At 28.8% G+C, this 22,855-nt stretch overlaps 2 protein-coding genes and 1 long non-coding RNA gene across 5 annotated transcripts; 1 reads left to right on the top strand and 2 right to left on the bottom strand.

The window, feature by feature from the left end:
• Nucleotides 1-455: 455 nt before the first annotated feature.
• Nucleotides 456-22,645, top strand: LOC126833093 (deoxyuridine 5'-triphosphate nucleotidohydrolase, mitochondrial-like). 3 transcript variants are annotated; one of them, XM_050564242.1, is made up of 6 exons: nucleotides 456-830; nucleotides 1,560-1,590; nucleotides 1,863-2,042; nucleotides 2,701-2,862; nucleotides 22,194-22,382; nucleotides 22,445-22,645. In XM_050564242.1, exons 4-6 carry the CDS (start codon nucleotides 2,841-2,843, stop codon nucleotides 22,639-22,641), a joined length of 408 nt encoding a protein of 135 aa, XP_050420199.1. In that variant the 5' UTR covers nucleotides 456-830; nucleotides 1,560-1,590; nucleotides 1,863-2,042; nucleotides 2,701-2,840; the 3' UTR covers nucleotides 22,642-22,645. The 3 variants fall into 3 exon arrangements, 1 of the variants encoding a protein (XP_050420199.1); XR_007684844.1 differs by lacking the exons at nucleotides 22,194-22,382; nucleotides 22,445-22,645 and adding an exon at nucleotides 4,520-4,716 and having other exon boundaries at nucleotides 1,557-1,590; XR_007684843.1 differs by lacking the exons at nucleotides 1,560-1,590; nucleotides 22,194-22,382; nucleotides 22,445-22,645 and adding an exon at nucleotides 4,520-4,716.
• LOC126833097 (uncharacterized) lies at nucleotides 3,397-6,970 on the bottom strand. Its single transcript, XR_007684856.1, has 7 exons — nucleotides 6,547-6,970; nucleotides 6,147-6,182; nucleotides 5,890-5,964; nucleotides 5,712-5,821; nucleotides 5,600-5,652; nucleotides 5,479-5,539; nucleotides 3,397-3,690 (listed from the first exon to the last, which is right to left on the bottom strand). It is a non-coding gene; the product is annotated as an uncharacterized LOC126833097 (long non-coding RNA).
• On the bottom strand, nucleotides 7,448-8,355 carry LOC126833090 (uncharacterized). The gene is made up of 4 exons (XM_050564240.1): nucleotides 8,114-8,355; nucleotides 7,952-8,059; nucleotides 7,697-7,887; nucleotides 7,448-7,637 (listed from the first exon to the last, which is right to left on the bottom strand). Exons 1-4 carry the CDS (start codon nucleotides 8,150-8,152, stop codon nucleotides 7,487-7,489), a joined length of 489 nt encoding a protein of 162 aa, XP_050420197.1. The 5' UTR covers nucleotides 8,153-8,355; the 3' UTR covers nucleotides 7,448-7,486.
• Nucleotides 22,646-22,855: the final 210 nt, after the last annotated feature.

The following is a 22,855-nucleotide window of genomic DNA, read 5'->3' as shown; positions in this document are numbered from 1 at the left end:
TTGAAGAACTATTCGTAAGTGCCACTTTTGTTTGGGCATGCACCATTTTGACGTGGCTAAACATGTTCGTCTAAGACATCGGCTATCCGCCTCTTTGATTGTGACATATTTAATTTGACGGGTTGTTAAATTACTCCGCCTTGTTGAGGCTCGTTTAAGACAATTTAGTTAAAATGAAAAGTATATTTCACTAAGACTAATACAGTCTAATGGTTAAAGACTTTTAGAAATATAGTATAATTGTTTAGTGTTTTAAATCGTAAAATATAGAAGCATTTGAAAAAAAAAAGGGTTTTATTGTGTTATTTCTTTTATTAAGCTTTGATACAAGAGTTTGGAATTTAATTTATTTGCCTCTTGAAATGCACGAGAGTTTACCTTCACGCTACAAAGTACCTCCATCTGTGGCAATCACTCGTTATCAAGCAAACGCACACTATCACAAATCTGTCCATACAATTTCTGCGTTGTATCGTGCACTGTGCAGTTTGCATTAAAATCACAATTGAAATAAAAGTTTTGATTTTTAATTAAGATTAAAATTTGTACACTCTGCTGAAGTTCTGTGAATCAAACTAGTGAAACAATTAGATTGAGCGCCCTAGGTACAATTGGTTTTCTGTATTGTCGCCACGGCCCCGCTTCGTGAGAATATCTAGATTTTAATCACAATTACTTGGTCGAATTCTGTGATAAACACCTAACGTACTGCGTTGTGTTTCTTTATTTCGTTTCAAGTTGCGTTACAATTGAGTTTTGTCTTGCATGTCAATAGTTTATTATAAGTTTTCAGTAGCAGCCCTGGAAAGCGGATTACGGTTCTACGTTGTGTGAGTACCTATTGTTTTGTATTTCTAATTTATATACATTATTGCCGCGTTTACTGTCTCCCGCGGACTTAAAACACTGCTTTTAATTAAAAGAATCATAATTTATTTGGTAGCTTGTTACTTATTATTTATCCGGAGTTGAGTAGAGTGATATGGGATCATCACCATTTTTAATTAATCTAGTGGGCAAAATGGGCAATCGTCTAGCTTTGATCTTTATTGTGTTAGTTTCTTACCTTCAAGTCATGCTTGTAGCTTTGGGTTATTAATCTTACTTTATTTGTTACTTAATAAAATAGTTAAAATTGTGCAATTTATTTGTTTATGCTACAAAGTACCTCCATCTGTGGCAATCACTCGTTATCACACAAACACACACTATTTGTCCATACAATTTCTGCGTTGTCGTGCACTGTGCGGTTTGCATTAAAATCACAATTATTATGAAATAAAAGTTTTGATTTTGTTAGTAATTAAGATTTATTTTTGTACACTCTGCAGTTCTGTAAATCAACCTAGTTAAATTAGATTTAGCGCCATAGGTACAATTTGTTTTCTGTATTGTCGCCACGGGTCCGATTCGTGAACATCTCTAGATTTTAATCATAATAACTTGGTCGAATTCTGTGATAAATACCTAACGCACTACGTTGTTTCTTTATTTTGTTTCAAGTTACAATTGAGTTTTGTCTTGCATGTCAATAATTTATTATAATTTTTTATTAGCAGCTCTGGAAGGCAGTTTACGGTTCTACGTTGTGTGAGTACCTATTGTTTTGTATTTCTAATTTATATACATTATTGCCGTGTTTACTGTCTCCCGAGGACTTAAAACACTGCTTGTGAATAAAAAGAATCATAATTTATATTTGGTTGCTTATTACTTAATATTTACCCGGAGTTGAGCAGAGTTATATGGGATCAACACCATTTTTAATTAATCTAGTTGGCAAAATGGCCAATCGTCTAGCTTTGATCTTTATTGTGTTAGCTTCTTACCTATAAGTCATGCTTGTAATTTGTCAATTATAGAGTTTTGAAGCTGTATAATATGTTAAAAATTAAACCTGAAAATGACGATGCAGAAGAATACTCTGTTGAATAAACGTTCGGAGTCGTTGAACCAAAACCGTTAGATGTGCTGTTCAAAACCATTGAAATATCTACAACAGAGGAGTATTTGGTTAAGAATGAAGTCGATGATACTTATGAGTAAGGCGATTTTTATTACCATTTTTTTTATCTTGAACAAAATTATTAAAACTTGTGCCTGATGGTATCAATATAAGAGTTTCACTAAGATTTAACTTATATTGGGAACCACTTGTTCATTTAATAATAGATTGATTGTTTTAAAACTACATCTACCTCTTATCAATACAAAAATCCATTAAAATATTAAAAAAAAAAAAAAAAATTGTAAACATTTAATTTGTGGGTATGTTGTCTGCAGCACCACATTATGTTAGCGTAAGTTTTGTACGATACTTACCGAGTTAGTTATATAAATATATAGAAAACATTTTTACAATTATTTTTCATTTTTTTATTAAGTTAAAAAAAATGCGAATAAATGTCATTTTTTATTACAAAAACTATATATTAAAATTCATGTTTTTTTACTATCAGAAATTTCATTTATGTTAAATAGACATTTTTTATGAATAGATCAGGCTATCTAATTTTTTTAAAATTTATAATATGATTAATCTTCGAGTTTAGAATGTAAACTAAATTATCTTTACTATATCATTATTAGACTATATTTGTTACTAAATAAAATAATTAAAATTGTGCAATTTAGTTGTCCAAATAAACCTCTTTGCATATATGGCACAGAAATACAACTAATGTTAAATGTCAATTATAGAGTTTTGAAGCGGTATAATATATTAAAAATTAAACCTGAAAATGACGATGCAGAAGAATGCTCCTTTGAAAAATCTAAACCGTTAGATGTGCTGTTCATAAACAATTCAATTTCTACAACAGAGGAGAATTTGGTAAAGAATGAAGTCGACAATACTTATGGGTAAGGTGATATTTATTAAAAAATAATTTTTATCTTAAATAAAACTATTAACTGGTGTTTATGTTGTTCTCCTCTATACACCTAACGTTGTTATCCATGTTAGCGTTCCGCTATTAAACTTATATTAGGAACTACTTGCTAATATAATAATAGATTGTTTTATAACTGCATTTACCTCTTATCAACATATTGTTAAATCAAAGTATAAAAAAAAAAAAAAATTTTAAACATTAATTGGTGGGTATGATGACCGGTTTACATCTGCAGTATCGCATTATTGTTAGCGTACGTTAGCATGGGACTTAAATGTGTTATACATATAAATGACAAAGATGGAAGTAGTAGTAATTTGGGGCTTTACCGCCCATTTTTACAAATTATAGTTTAACCTTATATATTGTTTAGTATAGAAAATTATTTGTAACATTGAGTGTTTTACTAAATAAGAAGTGGAAGAAATAAATCATATATAAACATGTTTCAAATAAATTATAGTCATTTTAATTCAATTTAAACAGTATAATAATGGATGATTATAATAGTGAATGTGATGTTTTTTGTACATTAGACTATTTAGATTGTAAAACGCGTAACAAGACTTTTGATAAATGTAGTAATACACTACTTATTTCAAAGCGAGAACTTATGAGTGAAGCCGGTTTTATTTATATTGGTGATGGATCAAATGATGATGTCTTATGTTTTTATTGTCGTCAAGGTCTGAGATCTTGGGAGCCGAACGACGAACCTTGGATCGAGCATGCAAGATGGTCTCCAGATTGTGGTTATCTTCGGTTAGTGAAGGGTTCACCTCATTGATTTTAAAACCTATTAAATAAAAAAAAAAGATGTTAATTTATTACAACATTCTTACATTTAAATTAACTCTTTAAATACTAGTAAAACCATGAATTCACATTGTAGACGCAGTGGCGTAGTAGGTTAAGGCGTGACTTTCTAGGATAAATTTAATAGGATGTGGATTGATAGCACTCATGCTAGGCTAGGTAGGTTGAGGTTGAGTCATACTTTAATTCACTCCGTCACTGCGTCTACACTTTTTGCATTTTTTTTTTCCAATTTAAAAATAAAATATAGCGGTAAGAAGAGGGGGGGGGGCTAATATAGTTAATCAAATGTTTTTCAAGTGTTTAGTACATAGAGTTTCGTATAGTAGTACAGTCGATGTTAAAAGTATTATTCCAAGCACAATGCCTTGTATTAAATGTAGTCTACTAGAAGCTATTTATAATTTTATAATTAAATTAGACAAAATTGAACATTCAAATATAGAAAAATCTACATCTAAAACAAAACTTGAGGAATCTTTTGAAGAAGTTCTACACCAGACAAAAGAATTACAAAATGTAAAGAATCTAAAAATTGCACAACCCATTTGGTCAATTACACTGGAATAAGTAGAAGAGGGGGTATGTTTTATACTCAAGGTTTGTATATATATATACGTCATCTTTATGCTAAAGATATAAGTAGCTAATATAGAGTTAAGTTGTACGGACGTTTATGTGCATGCTAAAATTTTATTTAAACAAAATGGCAAATGTGTTATCTAAATCTACGTTCACCATTGACCCCAAAAGAACTATCTCGGTAGGTATTCTTTTAAATAAAAAATTATCTATTATTGTCTATTTAGATTATAAAAATAGTCAAGACCAGCTAATTCTTGATGAAAAACAGTGGCGTACTCTGATGGAATTTCAAATATTCAACAACATTGTGAACACAATTCAAAACAATGCAAAGCGAATACAATTAGGTTCAGATTTTAGTTGTACTACTAACCCTAAAACAGATTCAGTGATATTACGTAATAAAAATGAACGTATGAAATTGACGCGTATAAATTTGTTAACACTTCAGATGATTTCAAATTGTATTGAAGCACATATAACTGAACGCTTAAATAAGTTGGAGTTGTATCAAAAATCTTTTAACGATATATATTCAGCTATACTTAATGATGTTAATAATTTTTCAAGTGAATGTCGACGTATCGATTTCATAACGGCTTTTGTCGCAAACTATGATTTTCAAATGTTTGCAACGGATACAAATGCGCTATTCATCCATGAATTAAAAATTAATTATGATCAAATTATAAATTTGATTATGCGAGAACTTCTAGTAACTATAGTATAATTTCGAAAAGGAAAAAAAAAATATATGTATTGAGAGAGGGAAAACGTATACAAGCTAATTATTTAAAAAAATATTTCACTCGTTTTAGTTTAGAAATAGCCGTCTTACAAGAAGGTATTATAATGCCTTCACATTTAGAATGCTGCTCCTGTCGAAAGTGTCGTTTGTTAAAATATATTATTATTGAAGCAACCAAAAATAGTGTTAAAATAATTAAATCAAAACTTAGAAAATGATATTTCAGTATTAATTGTGAAAACGCCAGATGCTCGTCGATCCAAGCGCTTACAGAATAAAAAATTCAACAAAATCTGAGTGAACGAGGATTATTTTTAAAGTATTATTAATCTTATTAAATAATGTAATTGTATTGTGAATTTAAAAAAGTGTTTAATAAACATTCTATTAACTAATCAATTGTGTTATATATATATATATTATATAATTACTCACATTTAAGTCTCATAGCGTAGAGTACACATGACAATCATTTCCAACAACTCTATCTGTTAACCTTTAAAAAAAAAAATATATTAAAATATTTTTTTATTTTACTAATTTAAAATCAGCTTACAGTGATCTCTAACGTTCATGTTTTCAACAATAATAAATACCTCCCTAAAAACCCTAAAAAAAAACAGTATAATATTAATTCAACAATAATTAAAAAAATTAAACTAACTTACATATTAATCCGAATCAGTTAGCCAAATGGTTTCAATAGCTGGCTGATTAAGACGCAGAAGTGGAGGTAACACGTCTGCATCCGATTCATAAGTAACATCTGTTGATGACCCTTTTTTTTTAAAAAAAAAAAAAAGAAGAAAATATTATTTTATTTCAAATAAAAAAAAATTAACTTACATGAATCTGCTAGCGAAATTATTGATGGTTCTGATGTAGACCAATTTCCAATTCCATGTTCGTCATCTGTATCCGCTAAATAAAAAAAAGTACGTTACTTATTTTGTAAAAAAAAAAATGTTAATATTCATTTATTAACCAATCGTTGGTAAACCTATATTGTAGAACACGATTGCTAAACTTTTTCCATTATTATTAATTACTAGTTAAACTCAGAACATTGAATCATGCAAAGAAATATGTATCTTTTTACTCACACCAATTTCCAATTCCACGTTGGTCATCTGTATCTGCTAAATAAAAAAAAGTACGTTACTTATTTTGTAAAAAACAAAAAATGTTAATATTCATTTATTAACCCATCATTGGTAAACCTATATTGAAGAACACGATTGTTAAACTTTTTGCATTATTATTAATTACTAGTTAAACTCAGAACATTGAATCATTCAAAGAAATATGTATCTTTTTACTCACTACTAATTGATAATATGTTTTTTTTTTTGTAATTACTATTATTAGAAAATAAAAAAAATAAAAAAACTATAAGTTTATTTTTTAAAAAAATTTTATAGTACAAAAAAACCTTAAAATGTGCTCTGTGTGAGCGCCGCGCTCATATGTTTACTAACGATGGGTTAAATAAAAAAAACTTACATTCCAACCACAGTGTTGATTTACTATGAAAAGACTTCACGTCGCTACTCGAGCTCCAAGGAGAATATGAAATCGACGAGAGCGACCGTTGACGTAGGGGTGATAATGAAAAAAAACTAGAGCTGGAATTAACACTTACCGATCGACTTCGCGATGCGGTAGTATCAGTCTCAAGAGATGTGTAAGAACCTATCCGTCGCCGTTGTGTTCGGATTTTACGCGGTCGCCGCCGTCGTTTGCAACGCCTCACCGTTCTAGCAGACGATGGATAGGAATCGCTGTCCATTTTGAACTAACAGCTCTTACTCATACACTAAGTTTGATAGTAAAAAAAAAAATCCCACTTACTTTTTAGTGAAACAGTTTCGCCTTGTAATAAATATAATCATTTGAGTCATAGCAACCATTACACAAAAAATTACTACGATTCATTGAACAAGACACACCGCGTCAATGAAACCCTGTGGTTAGTTGTATTCTATACGCTGCGTGATCTGTGTTTATGCGGTTTATGTGGGTAATGTTTGAGTCTAGTTAACTTTCTTCACACGTGAATAAACATTAATATTATTATTATTATATACCTTTACTATACTACTGAAAAAAACAATGATTTCTAATTTAAAATATTTTATTGTAATACTATATAATCTTATCTTAACAGTATATCGTTACGTTAAAATCATACAATATTATTATTATAATGAAATGTTCTCCACCATTATTATTATTGTTATACTGCTGAAAAAAAAAAAACAATGATTTCTAATTTATATTATACCTCTGCTATACTACTGAAAAAACAATGGTATATAAGTTAAAAATATAACTCGTCTTAACAATATATCATTACGTTAATACCATACAATATTAATATTATTATTATGAAAAGAACCTCCACCATCATGTATTTAAAATAGTTGATATAGCTGTAATAATATCATTCCTTTGTCATTTTTATTGTGCGAGATTCATCTGATAAAAATTTTTCTCCCAATTCATCAAATAGATTTTTCAATAAATTGTTGATTTTAGAATTCGCCTTATTATTTGTAAGACCAATTTTAGCAGATCGGTTCACTTTTCGCCATCTATAAAAAAAAATTAATTATGCTACGTTTTGGTACCAAAATAAAAAAAAAATTCTCACCTCTCACTATAGGATAATCCTAATACATCATTTACTAAATATTCTTGTATAATTATATAAGACGTTGGACTCGGTGTTTTAATATTAATGACACATTTTTGATTATTGTCACGTAAAAGCAGCATCGATTCTTCATAGTTCGCTTCATCTAAAATAACTGCATCCTTTAACGCTTTTTGAAAAATTGTTGACTGAAAATACATAATTTTACTATTTAAAAAAAAAAAACAAAAAAAGTATATAAATAAATAATACCGTTTTGTTGTTTTTTGACTGTTTTCTTATATTTTTGCTAACTACTTTGGGTTTCTTCACTTGTGGTGGATCAAACGAGCTTGATTCATCATTTCTCTGTGAGGTCTCCTAAAAAACATTTTTTATATCATTCATATTATTATTATTATTTAGTTAACTTACTGCGAAGAAGTCCTCGTCGGATGATTCCAGAATCGACATTTTGTTTGTAAAATAAATTCGAACTGTACTGTCACACAACTAATGTTAATATAACTCTGATGTTTATGTTTTTTCTCGTTTTATACCAATCTTGACAAATAAAAAATATCCCACTATAGTGCTAACGTTCAAATTTGCATGGTAAAAAATAACTTAAGCGAAAATATGTACGGAGTGGGATGATTCTGTTTTTTATAATACTATGTAGAGTGTCTTCGAAATAATAATATGAGAAAGATAATTAACCTTCTTTTATTCATTCCAGTTGTAACATTGTAACAATCATTGTACAATAGCTAAAAAAAAAAAAATTTATAAATACGATTCAATGAACTAACCACAGACCACAGAAACCCTACGACTCGCTGCGTGTTACAATCCTTGAGGAACCTAACTGCTATAGACGTTTAACTATATTCTCCAAGCGAGGTCGATTTAATTTTTTTTTTTAATAACACTATAGAAGTGGTATATGTTGTGAATGTCTTTAAAATTATAATATGAGGAGGAGAATAACCTCCTTTCGACTGCATAAATACTGCCTAGTCGTGTGTTTTAAACATCAGTCTGTGATTGTCTTTTACCAGTGGAAACACCGTCTCCTGCTAGTGAAGTGTTTTCGACAGTACTATATCATTCTTAGCTATGTAAGTGTAATCATTTTTTACTTAAAGACATTTAATTTTGTACTCTTGTTGTGTAGTGCTCTTTAAAAATATATTTTTATTTAAGTCGCCGTCATTTATTTGATAGCAATGCTAATAAAAATATATATTTTAATTATGTCACCAACGGATGCATAAATTAAGCTATCAGTTCTAATTTTGTACTCTTGTTGTGTAGTGCTCTTTAAAAATATATTTTTTATTTAATTCGCCGTCATTTATTTGATAGCAGTGCTAATAAAAATATATATTTTAATTATGTCACCAACGGATGCATAAATTAAGCTATCAGTTCTAATTTTGTACTCTTGTTGTGTAGTGCTCTTTAAAAATATATTTTTTATTTAAGTCGCCGTCATTTATTTGATAGCAGTGCTAATAAAAATATATATTTTAATTATGTCACCAACGGATGCATAAATTAAGCAATCAGTGCTAATTTTGTACTCTTGTTGTGTAGTGCTCTTTAAAAATATATTTTTTATTTAAGTCGCCGTCATTTATTTGATAGCAGTGCTAATAAAAATATATATTTTAATTATGTCACCAACGGATGCATAAATTAAGCTATCAGTTCTAATTTTGTACTCTTGTTGTGTAGTGCTCTTTAAAAATATATTTTTTATTTAAGTCGCCGTCATTTATTTGATAGCAGTGCTAATAAAAATATATATTTTAATTATGTCACCAACGGATGCATAAATTAAGCTATCAGTTCTAATTTTGTACTCTTGTTGTGTAGTGCTCTTTAAAAATATATTTTTTATTTAAGTCGCCGTCATTTATTTGATAGCAGTGCTAATAAAAATATATATTTTAATTATGTCACCAACGGATGTGTAAATTGAGCTATCAGTTCTAATTTTCTACTCCAGTTGTGTAGTGCTCTTTAAAAATATATTTTTTATTTAAGTCGCCGTCATTTATTTGATAGCAGTGCTAATAAAAATATATATTTTAATTATGTCACCAACGGATGCATAAATTAAGCTATCAGTTCTAATTTTGTACTCCAGTTGTGTAGTGCTCTTTAAAAATATATTTTTTATTTAAGTCGCCGTCATTTATTTGATAGCAGTGCTAATAAAAATATATATTTTAATTATGTCACCAACGGATGCATAAATTAAGCTATCAGTTCTAATTTTGTACTCCAGTTGTGTAGTGCTCTTTAAAATCATATTTTTTTTTATTTAAGTCGCCGTCATTTATTTGATAGCAGTGCTAATAAAAAATATATATTTTAATTATGTCACCAACGGATGCATAAATTGAGCTATCAGTTCTAATTTTCTACTCCAGTTGTGTAGTGCTCTTTAAAAATATGTTTTTTATTTAAGTCGCCGTCATTTATTTGATAGCAGTGCTAATAAAAATATATATTTTAATTATGTCACCAACGGATGTGTAAATTGAGCTATCAGTTCTAATTTTCTACTCCAGTTGTGTAGTGCTCTTTAAAATCATATTTTTTTTTATTTAAGTCGCGTCATTTATTTGATAGCAGTGCTAATAAAAAATATATATTTTAATTATGTCACCAACGGATGGAAAATATTGAGTGTCTTTTAAAAAAAAAAATAGTATGAAGAATGAACATTATGATTCTTTATTTTTTTAGAATATCGTTACAGTCCTCATCACTCTCAAGGTCAACTCATTCAAAAACTGTTAAGGTATGGCACAACAAACTTCCACACTTTTATTAAACCCTAAAGAAAAAATAAAAATTATTAAAGCACTAGGTAAGCCTAGCAAACATGCTAGGAGAAGAAAGAATTATAAAAATAAAATAAAAAATAAATTAGACGATGAAATAATAAAAAAAATGTACGATATAATAAAAACAATAAAAGAAAATATTTAAATTTATGAATAATTTTGTTGTTGTTGTATTTGTATATGATTATGTGACTCTTGGTTTTATATTTCTAGTTTGAAAAAAAAAAAAAAAACATGAAAATTACGAAAAACATTCGTTTGAGTTCAACTGGTGATGGTTTACAAGAAATAGGAAGATTTAGGTCCAGGTCGAAAACTTTCTTTTTAAAAAATAAGTTAAAGTTTCTAGACTTTATACTTTTTTTCAAGTATGCTACTACATTTATTTTACCAAAAATTAAGGAAGCGTGTAAAAATAACTCAATTAAATTTAATCTTCACTTGGATTGTGTGTATGAAAATGTTTTAACTTTTGAGTTGCAAGATATTTCGTTTAAAACAAAAAACACATTCACAACATCAGGATCCGATTTTACAGTATTGTTGAATAATATATATGGTAAACTTTTGAAGGAAGAAAGTGAATTTATTGCTAAAGGCAGTGGTTGGTCTCTTCGAAATATTGATGGTATACAGCTACGCATAAATGTTGTAAATCCTTTAGAAGGTTCATCATACATTCCTCTACCACAAAAAATTCAGGGTAGAAGAGCTATAGTTAACATAAATAATAACGACGAAAAATGTTTTAAGTATGCAATATTGTCTAAGTTTGATAGGCGTAATAATAAAAGTAAATTCTCTAAAAAATATTTTGATTATTTAGAGACTAAAAATAAATTTGATTTCAAGTGTATCACATTCCCAACTTCGATTAAAGAAGTAAGAAAATTTGCAAAGATCAATAATGTTTCCATTAACATATATGGACTAGACAGTAAATCATTAATTTATCCAATACTAGTTTCCGATATTGAAAAACGAAACCATTTTGACTTACTTTTACTTAGCAACACTTCACGACAACATTATTGCTTTATATCCAATTTTTCAAGACTTATTAGGTCTCAAAGAACTAAACACAAAGAACAAATAAATATCTGCAAACGATGTTTTACTATTTTTAACAACACACCTTGTAAGAATAAATTATGGGGGTTTGAAGGACTACGAGAACATAAAAAATTCTGTTCTCAACATAAATTAAGCAGACCAGTTATGCTTGAAGATCATGATGATTCTGTAATCAAATTTACAAATTATATAGCTACTCAACGCGTACCAATAGTGATCTATGCAGATTTTGAATGTTTTTTAAAACCTCTTATGGAACAGTCAAATGAAAAACAGAAATCTATTAAAACTTTTCAACACAAACCGATGAGTTTTGGCTTTTATGTTAAAATTGATTACACAACCATTCCACCTGAATTAGTTAATGAATTTAAAATACCTAAAAAACCAGTTATTTACAGAGGTGAAAATGCTGCCAAAAAATTTATGGAAGCTCTTATAAAAGTCGGAGAAGAAGTAGATAAATTATATCAGACAAACATAGCAATGAATCCTTTAACTAGTGAAGAAACAAATCGATTTCAAAACGCTAGCAATTGTGAAACATGTAAGCGATCTTTTATCAATACCATAAAAGTTAGAGATCACTGTCATTTTACGGGTAAATTTAGAAATGTATTATGTTTGACCTGTAATTTCAAGTTGAAAAATGTAACTTTCATTCCAATTTATTTTCATAACTTAGCGTACGATAGTAATTTCATAGTACATCAATTAGGAATAAATAACAAACGAATTGATGTTATTCCTAATTCGAGTGAAAAATATATTTCATTTAGCAAAGAAATTTCCAAAACTATGAAAATAAAATTCATAGATACGTTTAGATTTATGTCAGAGCCTTTAAGTACGCTTGCTAATAATTTAGCCGAAGACAAATCTAGGTTTAAAGAGACATTACGATTTTTTTCAATAGATAAATTAGATTTAGTATGTCGTAAAGGTTGTTTCCCCTACGAATACGTGAATAACTGGGATAAACTTGAACAGACTTATTTACCATCCAAAAAACACTTTTACAACTCACTAAATGATGAAGAAATCAGTAACCAAGATTATAACCATGCGAAAACTGTTTGGAATACATTTAGAATAAAAACTTTAGGTGAATATTCTGATCACTATCTGTTGACTGATATTTTAATATTAGCCGATGTTTTCGAGTCATTTCGAAATCTTTGTATGAACACATTTCATCTTGATGCATCACATTATTTTACAGCTCCAGGATTCGCATTCCAAGCAATGTTGAAATTTACTAATGTTGAACTTGAAAGGCTAAAAGATTATGATATGCATCTCATGCTTGAAGCCGGTATTCGCGGAGGTATCTGTAACAGTGTTAAACGACACGTAAAAGCTAATATCCCTAATGTCGAGGGAATTAATTACAATCCTGATAAACCCACGTCTTGGCTTACATATTTTGACTGTGTAAACCTCTATGGGAAAGCTATGCTATCGGTTTTACCTTTTCGTAATTTCGAATGGTTAGAAGATTTATCATTAGATATTACAACAATACCAAACAATTCAAAGTATGGTTATATATTAGAAGTTGATGTTGATTACCCTGAGCATTTACACAATGATCATAACGATTTCCCATTTTTACCCGAATTTACATTCCCACCTAATTCAAAGGTGAAAAAATTGATGACTACTTTTAATCCTAAACGAAATTATGTTGTACATTATCGTTCACTGAAGCAAGCTATCGCAAACGGATTAGTTGTGACAAAAGTACATAGAATTGTTAAATTCGAGCAAAAGAAATGGATGGCACCCTACGTGAAACTTTGTACTGAAATGAGACGAAACGCAACAAATGTGTTTGAAAAAGCGTTTTGGAAACTCGCTATCAATTCTGTTTTTGGAAAATGTATGGAAAACGTGAGAAAACGTATGAATATGAAATTGGTGACAACTGATCGACAGGCACATCGTTTAATGATAAAACCTAGTTTTAAAGATCGTACAATTTATTCTAATAATCTAATGGCTATACACATGTTCAAGGAGAAACTTAAATTTGATAAACCCATATATGTAGGATTAGCTATTCTAGATATTTCCAAAACTGTTATGTATAATTTTCACTATAATGTAATGAAGCCTAAGTATGGTCGCAACATTAGATTATGCTACTCCGATACAGATTCCTTAATCTATGAAATTATTACAGACGATTTTATGACTGATCTCACAAATGATTTGTCACCATATTTCGATACATCAAATTTTCCCAAAGATCATCCATGTTTTTCAGAAAGGAGGAAGAATGTACCAGGTTACTTTAAAGATGAATTAAAAAGTTTGATTTTACTTGAATTTGTAACCTTGCGACCGAAACTGTATGCTTTTAATGTTGGAGGAAAGGAAACAAAGAAAGCAAAAGGAGTAAAAAAGTATGTGATTGAAAAAAATATGAAAATGGAACATTATATCAGCGTTTTAAAAGCATATTCTAGTCAAAACACTTTTAGTCAGAACAATACAATAACATATCAATCTATGAACACAATTCAATCAGAAAAACATCAAGTATATTCAAAAAAAATTTACAAACTCGCACTTAGTGCAAGCGATGACAAGCGAATAATATTGGAAAATGGGATAGATACAATAGCACATGGTCACTACAAATATTTATGAACATTATAAAATTTAAATATGTAAATCATTTTATATGTTAAAAAAATTATTTAAATAATTCTGTTATTTAGATGGCGCGATTCAACCGTTTCTTGGAAATTTTTCGAACATTTCGTTCACTCAATGTAACTGCAGCAATGCCTGGAGAATTAGCTCTTATTTTTATCTTTGAGACAGACGATGATTTTAATCAAACAATTGATGACGTTTCAGAAACAGATATCATACTATTTTATCATAATAGAGAGCTTGATGATGAAAAACTAAAAGAGATATTTCCATCGTTTGTACCAACGATAGATAATGGTGCCAAGTATGTATATCCCATCGGTCATATACTTGATGGCAATGCACGTATTGTGCTACGCAAGTGGAGGAATGAACATGCAGGTGGTACATACTATGTTAGGAGAAGACCGGATTACGTAGTCATAAATGATATTTTGAAAATATTTCTACATCCATCCATTGAGCAATTCGATATGAATGCTGCAGTAACCATAAACGATAACGGTGAAGTTTTGTCTTTATTGGCATCAAATCCTACATTTAAACGTACTGTATGTGGTGGTCATAAAAAACTAAATATGTACCACTTTGAACGGATAGAGTCTACCATTTTTTCTAGACCGGTATTGGGTATTGTCAATTGCATCCATCATTCAACCACCAATAGAGATGAACGGGTACAAATGAAGTGTAGACTGGATAAAATCTTCCTCGCTGGCTCTGAAAGATCAGCATATAAACTACAAGATCCTAACTGGTTTAACATTTTATATTAGTCAACTAGACACATAAATCTTTAATTTTTAAATATATAACTAAGTTACTATTTTTAATAGTTTAATATAAAGAAATTGTATTTTTTTTTTTTTAATAAAAATTATTTTACAATATTTTCTGTTTTCACCCATGAGTTATGAGATGAATCTAGTCCTAAATACTTTACATACATTTTTCCTTTTGATCTTTTCAAGACACGTTCTATAAGATATGTATCAGGGTAATTAGTCTTTTTAATTTCTTGCTCATAAAAACATCCTAAAATTAGCTCACCTTTCTCATCAGACAATTTGTAGGTTATAGGATTAGTATCTAAAATGTTGCTAATAGTAAAAATTTCTGTAGTCCAACTTGGCGTGTAAGATTTATTAAAAATGTGTTTATATTTTGATATTCTAACTTTTTCATTTAACTTAAATTTTGGTTTTTTCTCTAAACTTTTGCTAGAATAACTTTTATGTGTAACAGAATGAGGAGTTAATCTGGCTTCTTGTGGAGTACAACTAATTGTTCTGTGTCTACTATTATTATATCTGTTTACTAGTTTTGGTAATGCTTTTATCCAGTCCCAACTGCCTTGAGCTGTAAAATTTGTATAAATATAATTTTTTAAAGTTCTAATCACTCGTTCTACCATCCCCGCCTTGATACTACTATAAGTTGAATAATGTTTAATGTTATATTTTTTCATAATATTTTGAAATTTCTCATTATGAAATTCCAATCCAAAATCCGATTGAACAAATTTAGGCTGATGAGTTTTTAATATTTTCATCATCGCATCTTTTATAGTAATTGCTGATTTATTTTTTAAAGGTTCTAACCATACGTATTTAGTAAACGTATCAATAACAACTAAAATATATTTGAAACCACTATTTTTCCTCGAATGTGCCTGCATATCCATTAAATCAATTTGCCAAAGTTCATCCATGAACCTTGTAATAACTTTACGTCTTGGAAATATTTTTCTAGCTGGTCTATGTAATTCGTTGGCTATATCTCTTAAAGAAGTCATAATAGATTAATATGTAAACTAGTTGAAATAATTTTTTTTCTATCACCTTAATTTTTATTACATTATTTTACAGTTCATAATGATTTGCATCAATGACAGAAAATTTATAGAACAAACAATTTATAATTACAACTTGGAAAATATGTCATGTTGTGATTATTACGTTCCTTGGATTCCGGACCACTTAAATCATAATGAGAAAATCGAACTGATTAAAGAATATTTTAAGGAGTTGAAGATAGAAGATAAGGATGATGTTGAAGAAGATGAACAAATTGATTATTGGTAATATAAAAAAATGTAAAACATCTTCTATTTTTTAAACCATATATTAAAATATTATAGGTATAGAAAGGATTTACTGAATCAAAAAGAGGATGAAGAAGAAGAAGAAGAAGTACAAATAAGCTGGGAAGAGATAGATGAATGGGTAGATACTATAATTAAAAAATATGACTTAATAATAATTAATTCTAAAAAAATACCACTTCTTTTTTTTAATTTAAATTTAAATTCGTTAAAAAAATACTTTTTAGAAGACAGTAGAAATAATTGTATAGAGGAGGAGTGGTAATGTTTATATATATATTTTTTTTTTTTTAATTAAACAATAATTTTTTGTTCACGAAGTTCTTCAATTATTGATATTATTTCATTACTTACACCTGTATTCCCAGCCTCTTTAGAAGCCATTAAAAGAGCAAGCCTAGACACTAATTCATTTGGATTATCATAATAAATGATTTGTGTATTAGGTTGTACATTCTTATATAATATACCAGATCCTTCTTTTGACTTAAAATCGTCTGACTTTTCTAAGTCAGTAGGTTTTTCAAATGTGATTGGATCTTTTGAATGAGCAGCTTCCGCTGCCTTTGAAGCTATAAAACTGACATCAAGTTTCGCTCTTTTTGTTGTCTTCAATTGTAACATTTTTTCAGTATAATATGGCTTAACAATAAAAGTCCATTTATAAGATTGGCTAGATTTAGGTCCTCCGTTAACATTTAAGTGAACCTCTGTAGCATCTAATATTTTGTAATACGATTTAAAATCCTGACGTGTAGTTAATTTAGGGTTTTTTTCACAAAGTAACGACCATAGACCTGGGGTCCAATCATAGTCTTTGTCTGCTACATAAATTTTATTGTTGGCAATGAATACTGGGAAATTACCAATTTTTAGTTGATTATCAATATTATCATAACGCATACCATAAGATGGATCATATGATCTTCTATTTGGAGGTAATTTCATAAAATTGTTGAATTCATATAATTGAGGATCAGCGTTTTCCTCATTTGTTGTAACAGATAATTCCTCATCAATAACATTATTCATTTTATTGTCATTAACTAGCATATTAAGTGGTTCTATAATCGGTTTAAATGTTTCGTTAAATGTATATTCAGAATCTAAAACACCGCGCTTTAACTCCATAATTTTCCGCTTAATATTATTTTTTGATTCTACCAAATTGTTAAGTAATATTTTGTTTTCTGACATTTTAGCAAACTAAAAAATATTTCAGTTTACACCAAGCTTATATAGACATCAAAACCACGTCTGTACCGACCATCATTAACATTTCTAGTTTTATCTATAACAAGAAAACCATATTTTTCATAGCCCCAACAATAAATACACATTTTTTGAAAATCTAGATAATCCATATCAGTTGAAATATGATCATTAAATATATGTCTTAGATTACGTTCGTCTTGTTTGAACACCACTAATAAATTACAGTTATCGCGTACCAATCGTTTTAAAACTTTAGAATAACTTTGAACTAAAAAGAAAACTGAATTAGCACCAAAATGTCTCCCCATACTAAAATAATCTTGAATGGGTATTTGAGTATCACACAACACATCATCAAAAATAAAAATAGAATTTGGATTCGTTATTTGTGGTTTAACTACTTCTTCAGCTTCCGTAAAAATAAACAGCTTCACTCCTTCTAGACCATCAAAAATTTGTTTCAATAAAATATATTTTTCTTGGTTAAGCGTTTTTGTATACAAATAAACGTTTTCAAATTTTAAACCATTTATATGTGTAAGAAGATTAAACATTACATTTGTTTTACCAGAGCCACTAGATCCAACAATAATACATCGGATACTATCTGGTAGTAAAGGTCCATGTCTTGAGATTGCTTTATTAGAAATTTCTGTGTCTATATTTTTAATATTTAATTTACTATTCTGTTCTATAAAACGCATTTTTTTTGTATATATAATAGTTGTGAACTAAGAAAAAATACTTAGTATATATAGGAAATGCCAAGAGTGCAAAAGTGTATAACCGGTAAAGGTCTCGTTAATACACTAATAAATAAACTTCCGTTCGAAGCACATTTACCAGGTTATAAATATTGTGGACCTGGAACAAAACTTGAAAAAAGATTGGCTAGAGGTGATAAACCTATAAATCTTCTTGATGAGGCTTGTCGTGACCACGATATAGCGTATTTAAAAAATAAAGACGTAACAAACCGTAATTTAGCTGATAAAAAATTAGAATTTCAAGCGTGGGATAGGGTGAAAGCAAAAGATAGTTCATTCGGGGAAAAAGCTGCAGCCTACACCGTTACTAACATTATGAAAGCTAAACGTAAAATTGGTATGGGTTGTTGCAAAGCTAAAAAAGGTGGTAAATTAGTTGGAGCAGTAAGAAAAAGAATATCTCGAAGAAAGTCTAAAAAAGTTAGAAAAATTAAGGTACCAAATCAAAGGGGTTCTGCTATACCTTTGATACCAATATTTGCAGGACTTTCAGCCCTCGGTAGTCTTGCGTCTGGTGCAGCAAATATCTATAAAGCTGTTAAAGATTCTAAAACTGGACAAACGAAAAAAATTGGTAAAGGCTTATATTTGAATGTTCGTAATGGTAAAGGTTTATACTTAGACAAATCAGGTTTAGGTGTGAAGAAAAGAAGAAATATTAAGAAAAAAAAACTAATTACTATGCTACCTAATAGACCTCTTTCCTCTCAAGACATTATAAAACATGTTGCACAATTAAAAATTCCACATTTCCGTGGTGTATTTTCACGTGACAGCTTACCAAAAACTATTTTTAAAAACGAATGTGCGGTTATTAACCTTGCTGGAATAAGTCAAAAAGGATCGCATTGGGTAGCTTACTTTAAAAAATATAACAACATATGGTATTTTGATAGCTTTGGTAATTTACCACCACCAATTGAACTCCAAAATCGTTTTAAAGGGTACAATATTTTATATAATTACTCAAAATATCAAAATTATAATACATTTATTTGTGGTCATTTATGTATTGATTTTTTACAATGTATGAATCAACAACAATAAGTTTATCAGGTAACACTACAGAGTTATCAACAAATTTTTTTCCATCACTAACTATAGCTGAGGACTCAGAAATAGCATTATTAAATCTTCAGACATATAATTCTTTTCCTAATATTAATGAAAGCAATAATAAATTGAGAATAATTATAAAGAACAATACAATATTAAATAAACGCGATGTTTCTGTAAGCAGTAGTTCTTCACTAGAATCAGATAAGAATGCTATTGATCATAATCCAAGACATTTATCTAAATATTTCACGGAATCATATACGAGTAATATTAATAAATCTTCCGATTTTTTCTCAAAAAGTAATGAACACATTCTGAGTGAACAAACGGATAAAGAAATCTTAAAGCTTGAAATAGAACCAGGGTGTTATGAACTAAGTCAAATAAATGAATATATTAAAAACATGATTAAAAAAACCCATCCAAATATTGTATTTAGCATATTTCCAAACATCAATACATTTAAATCATATGTTTACTGTTCTGAAACAATCGATTTCACTATTGATAATAGTTTAAGACATGTTTTAGGATTTGATGAAGTGGAATTAGAACCGAATAAATTACACGAATCTCAAAAAACTGTTAATATTAGTATGATTAATTCAATAAAAGTATTATGTAGTATTGCTCAAGGATCATTTGATGGTAACAAACCCTCACACTCAGTCTATGAGTTTTACCCTACAGCAGTACACGGATCAAAAATTGTTGAAGCACCTAGCAACTTAATATATTATCCATTGATAACAAATGAAATAAATAATATAACGGTAAAGTTAGTTGATCAGGATCAAAGACCACTAAAGAATTTAGGTGAAAAAATTACAACAGTTTTTCATATTAGACGGTACGGTTCATAAAATGGGGTTGAAATTTTTTAATTTCCAAAACAAAATATTAGATATAAAGGAACCGTCACATAAAAAATCTTCCATTCCCAAAACGAAATCTAACCGAGCAACAAGGAGAAAAACAAAAATAAATCTTACGTCAAAAAATAAAAATATTTTAAGACAACTTGGATTTGAATTAAAAAGTAATCGAAATGCCTGAAAATGATATTTTGGAAGTTGATATGGGTTATGTGTCAGATTCGAAAATACACTAATTTTGATTTTCACTCATATATTCCTTATACTAAAGCTTTTAATAATAATGATGAAATTAGGATATGTGTACAACAAACTGATGTATACCCATATTTACATGAAAGCTTTTTATACATCGAAGGCGACATTGAAGATAAAGATAAAGTAAAACTAGGTAATAATGGATTATCTTTTCTTTTTGAACAAGTTCGTTTAGAATTAAATGGTATCGAGATAGATAGTTCACGAATGTTAGGTATTACAAGTTCTATCAAAGGATATCTTTCAAGTACACCAGATAATTATTATTGTTATGAAAATGCTGGATGGACTTTCAAAAATAGTTCATCCATATCAGACACAAATGGTCATTTTACAGCATGTATACCACTAAAATACTGGTTAGGCTTTTTTGAGCATTATAGAAAATTTTTATTAAATTCACGAATAGAACTCATATTAACTAGATCAAATAGTGATTTAAATGCATTGATTAAAAAAAGTGATGATGCAACTACAGGTAGTGTGAATATTAAGAATATTGTTTGGAAAGTTCCTCATGTTAGTGTTGATGATAGCCAGCGTCTAAAGTTAATGAAAATAGTTGAAAAAGAAAAACATTTGTTTATACCATTTAGATCATTTGAAACATATACTTACCCTGAACTCGGAAACACGAAAAATGTACTATGGAATTTAAAAACATCAACGAAATTGGAAAAACCTCGTTATATCATTGTAGGCCTCCAAAAAAATCGTAACAATTCAATAGCTGCAGACAAAAGCGAATTTGATCATTCTAAGTTGAAAAATATTAAAGTGTTTCTGAACTCAAATGTTTATCCTTATGATAATTTAAATTTAGATTTTACGCACAACGATTTTACATTATTATATAATATGTATACATCGTTTCAAGAATCATATTATGAAAATGGACTTCGAAATCCGATACTAAGTCCAAAATTGTTTTTATCAAATGCTCCAATTATTGTTTTAGATGTTAGTAAACAAAACGATTCTGAAATTTCTTCTACAATTGACTTACGTTTAGAAATAGAAGCTGATGATAATTTAACTGGTGTTAGTGCTTATTGTATGTTAATACACGACCGCATAGTTGAGTATTCGCCATTTACCCGAGAAGTGCGTAAACTCGTATAATATAGTTTTTTTTGTTTTGGTTTTAGTATATAAGAAGTCCTTGTCACTGTTAAGATCTCTATTTTTAAATTAATAATGGATTATTTTGGTCATCATATAAATCATTTCAATGATATCGGAGTTGGTAAATATTTAAATTCGAAATTAATTGATTTGGAAAATAGTATAAAAAATTCTATCTTAGAAACTCAGACTGGTTTAAAAGATAGTTTAGAAAAAAAACTAAATACACATAATGAATCAATAACTAATGTTTCAAAAAATACAATAGAAACAATAAAATCTGAATTAAATAACTCATTCAAAGAATGTATCACTAGTTTGGAAAATAAAATAAATATGACGTTAATGAATGATGAATTAGAAAAAAAATTAGAAAAAAGTTTAGACAAAAAAACGAATGATGCTATGATAAAATTAGTAAATGAAGCTAGGGTTAAATTAAATAAAGATTATTATGAATGAATGATTGTTTAAAACTTTAGATGCTTTTATTTTCTAAATTAACCGATAAAGCATACACGCCGATTAGAGGAAGTCAACATGCGGCTGGATACGATCTAAAAAGTGCATACCAATATATTGTAGTAGCACATGGAAAAGAATTGATTAAGACCGATCTACAAATTGTGGTACCACATGGTACATATGGACGAATTGCACCGAGATCAGGATTAGCATGGAAACATTTTATTGATGTTGGAGGTATGCTTATAAAATCTAATCACTAAATAAAATGTTATATATATATTTTTTTTAAATCCTAGCTGGAGTAATTGATCAAGATTACCGCGGAAACGTTGGTATTCTCCTATTCAATCATTCTGATGTAGACTTTATCGTTCAACGTGGAGATCGAGTAGCACAACTAATATGTGAAAAAATTGTGTATCCAGAACTCAGGGAACTTCGGTCATTAGATGAAACTGATAGAGGAGAAAAAGGATTCGGTTCTTCAGGATAATTTTCATGTGTGTTAGGTAGAACTTATGTAATTTAAAATTGATTTAGCTTTGAATAATAGAGACAGAAAAACCTTTATATAAGTTTATTTTATACTATACAGATTGATAAATCATAAAATATTATAATTATTATGATTAATAAAAGGTATTATACTATATAAAGAGATGTTGTTATTCATTTCTAGTTTAATTTACTACAATTTGTAAAAATGG

Source organism: Adelges cooleyi, unplaced genomic scaffold, assembly GCF_023614345.1.
Source record: "Adelges cooleyi isolate 19-005CV unplaced genomic scaffold, UGA_ACOO_1.1 ACOO_flye_CR_arks_rails_tigmint_CR_PRNA_17, whole genome shotgun sequence".
Classification (NCBI taxonomy): Eukaryota; Metazoa; Arthropoda; class Insecta; order Hemiptera; family Adelgidae; genus Adelges; species Adelges cooleyi.
Note: the sequence above shows the minus strand (reverse complement) of the source record. Positions and strands in the feature narration are given on the sequence as shown.

Bases quoted from the DNA above. Each gene is read 5' to 3' on its own strand.
- LOC126833093 (XM_050564242.1), top strand. From the start codon at position 2,841: ATGAAGTCGACAATACTTATGG. The intron at 2,863-22,193 runs GTAAGGTGATAT...TAACCGATAAAG, and splicing joins GAAGTCGACAATACTTATGG to CATACACGCCGATTAGAGGA. The intron at 22,383-22,444 runs GTATGCTTATAA...TTTAAATCCTAG, and splicing joins ACATTTTATTGATGTTGGAG to CTGGAGTAATTGATCAAGAT.
- LOC126833090 (XM_050564240.1), bottom strand. From the start codon at position 8,152: ATGTCGATTCTGGAATCATCCGACGAGGACTTCTTCGCA. The intron at 8,060-8,113 runs GTAAGTTAACTA...AATGTTTTTTAG, and splicing joins CCGACGAGGACTTCTTCGCA to GAGACCTCACAGAGAAATGA. The intron at 7,638-7,696 runs GTGAGAATTTTT...TTTTTTTTATAG, and splicing joins GGATTATCCTATAGTGAGAG to ATGGCGAAAAGTGAACCGAT.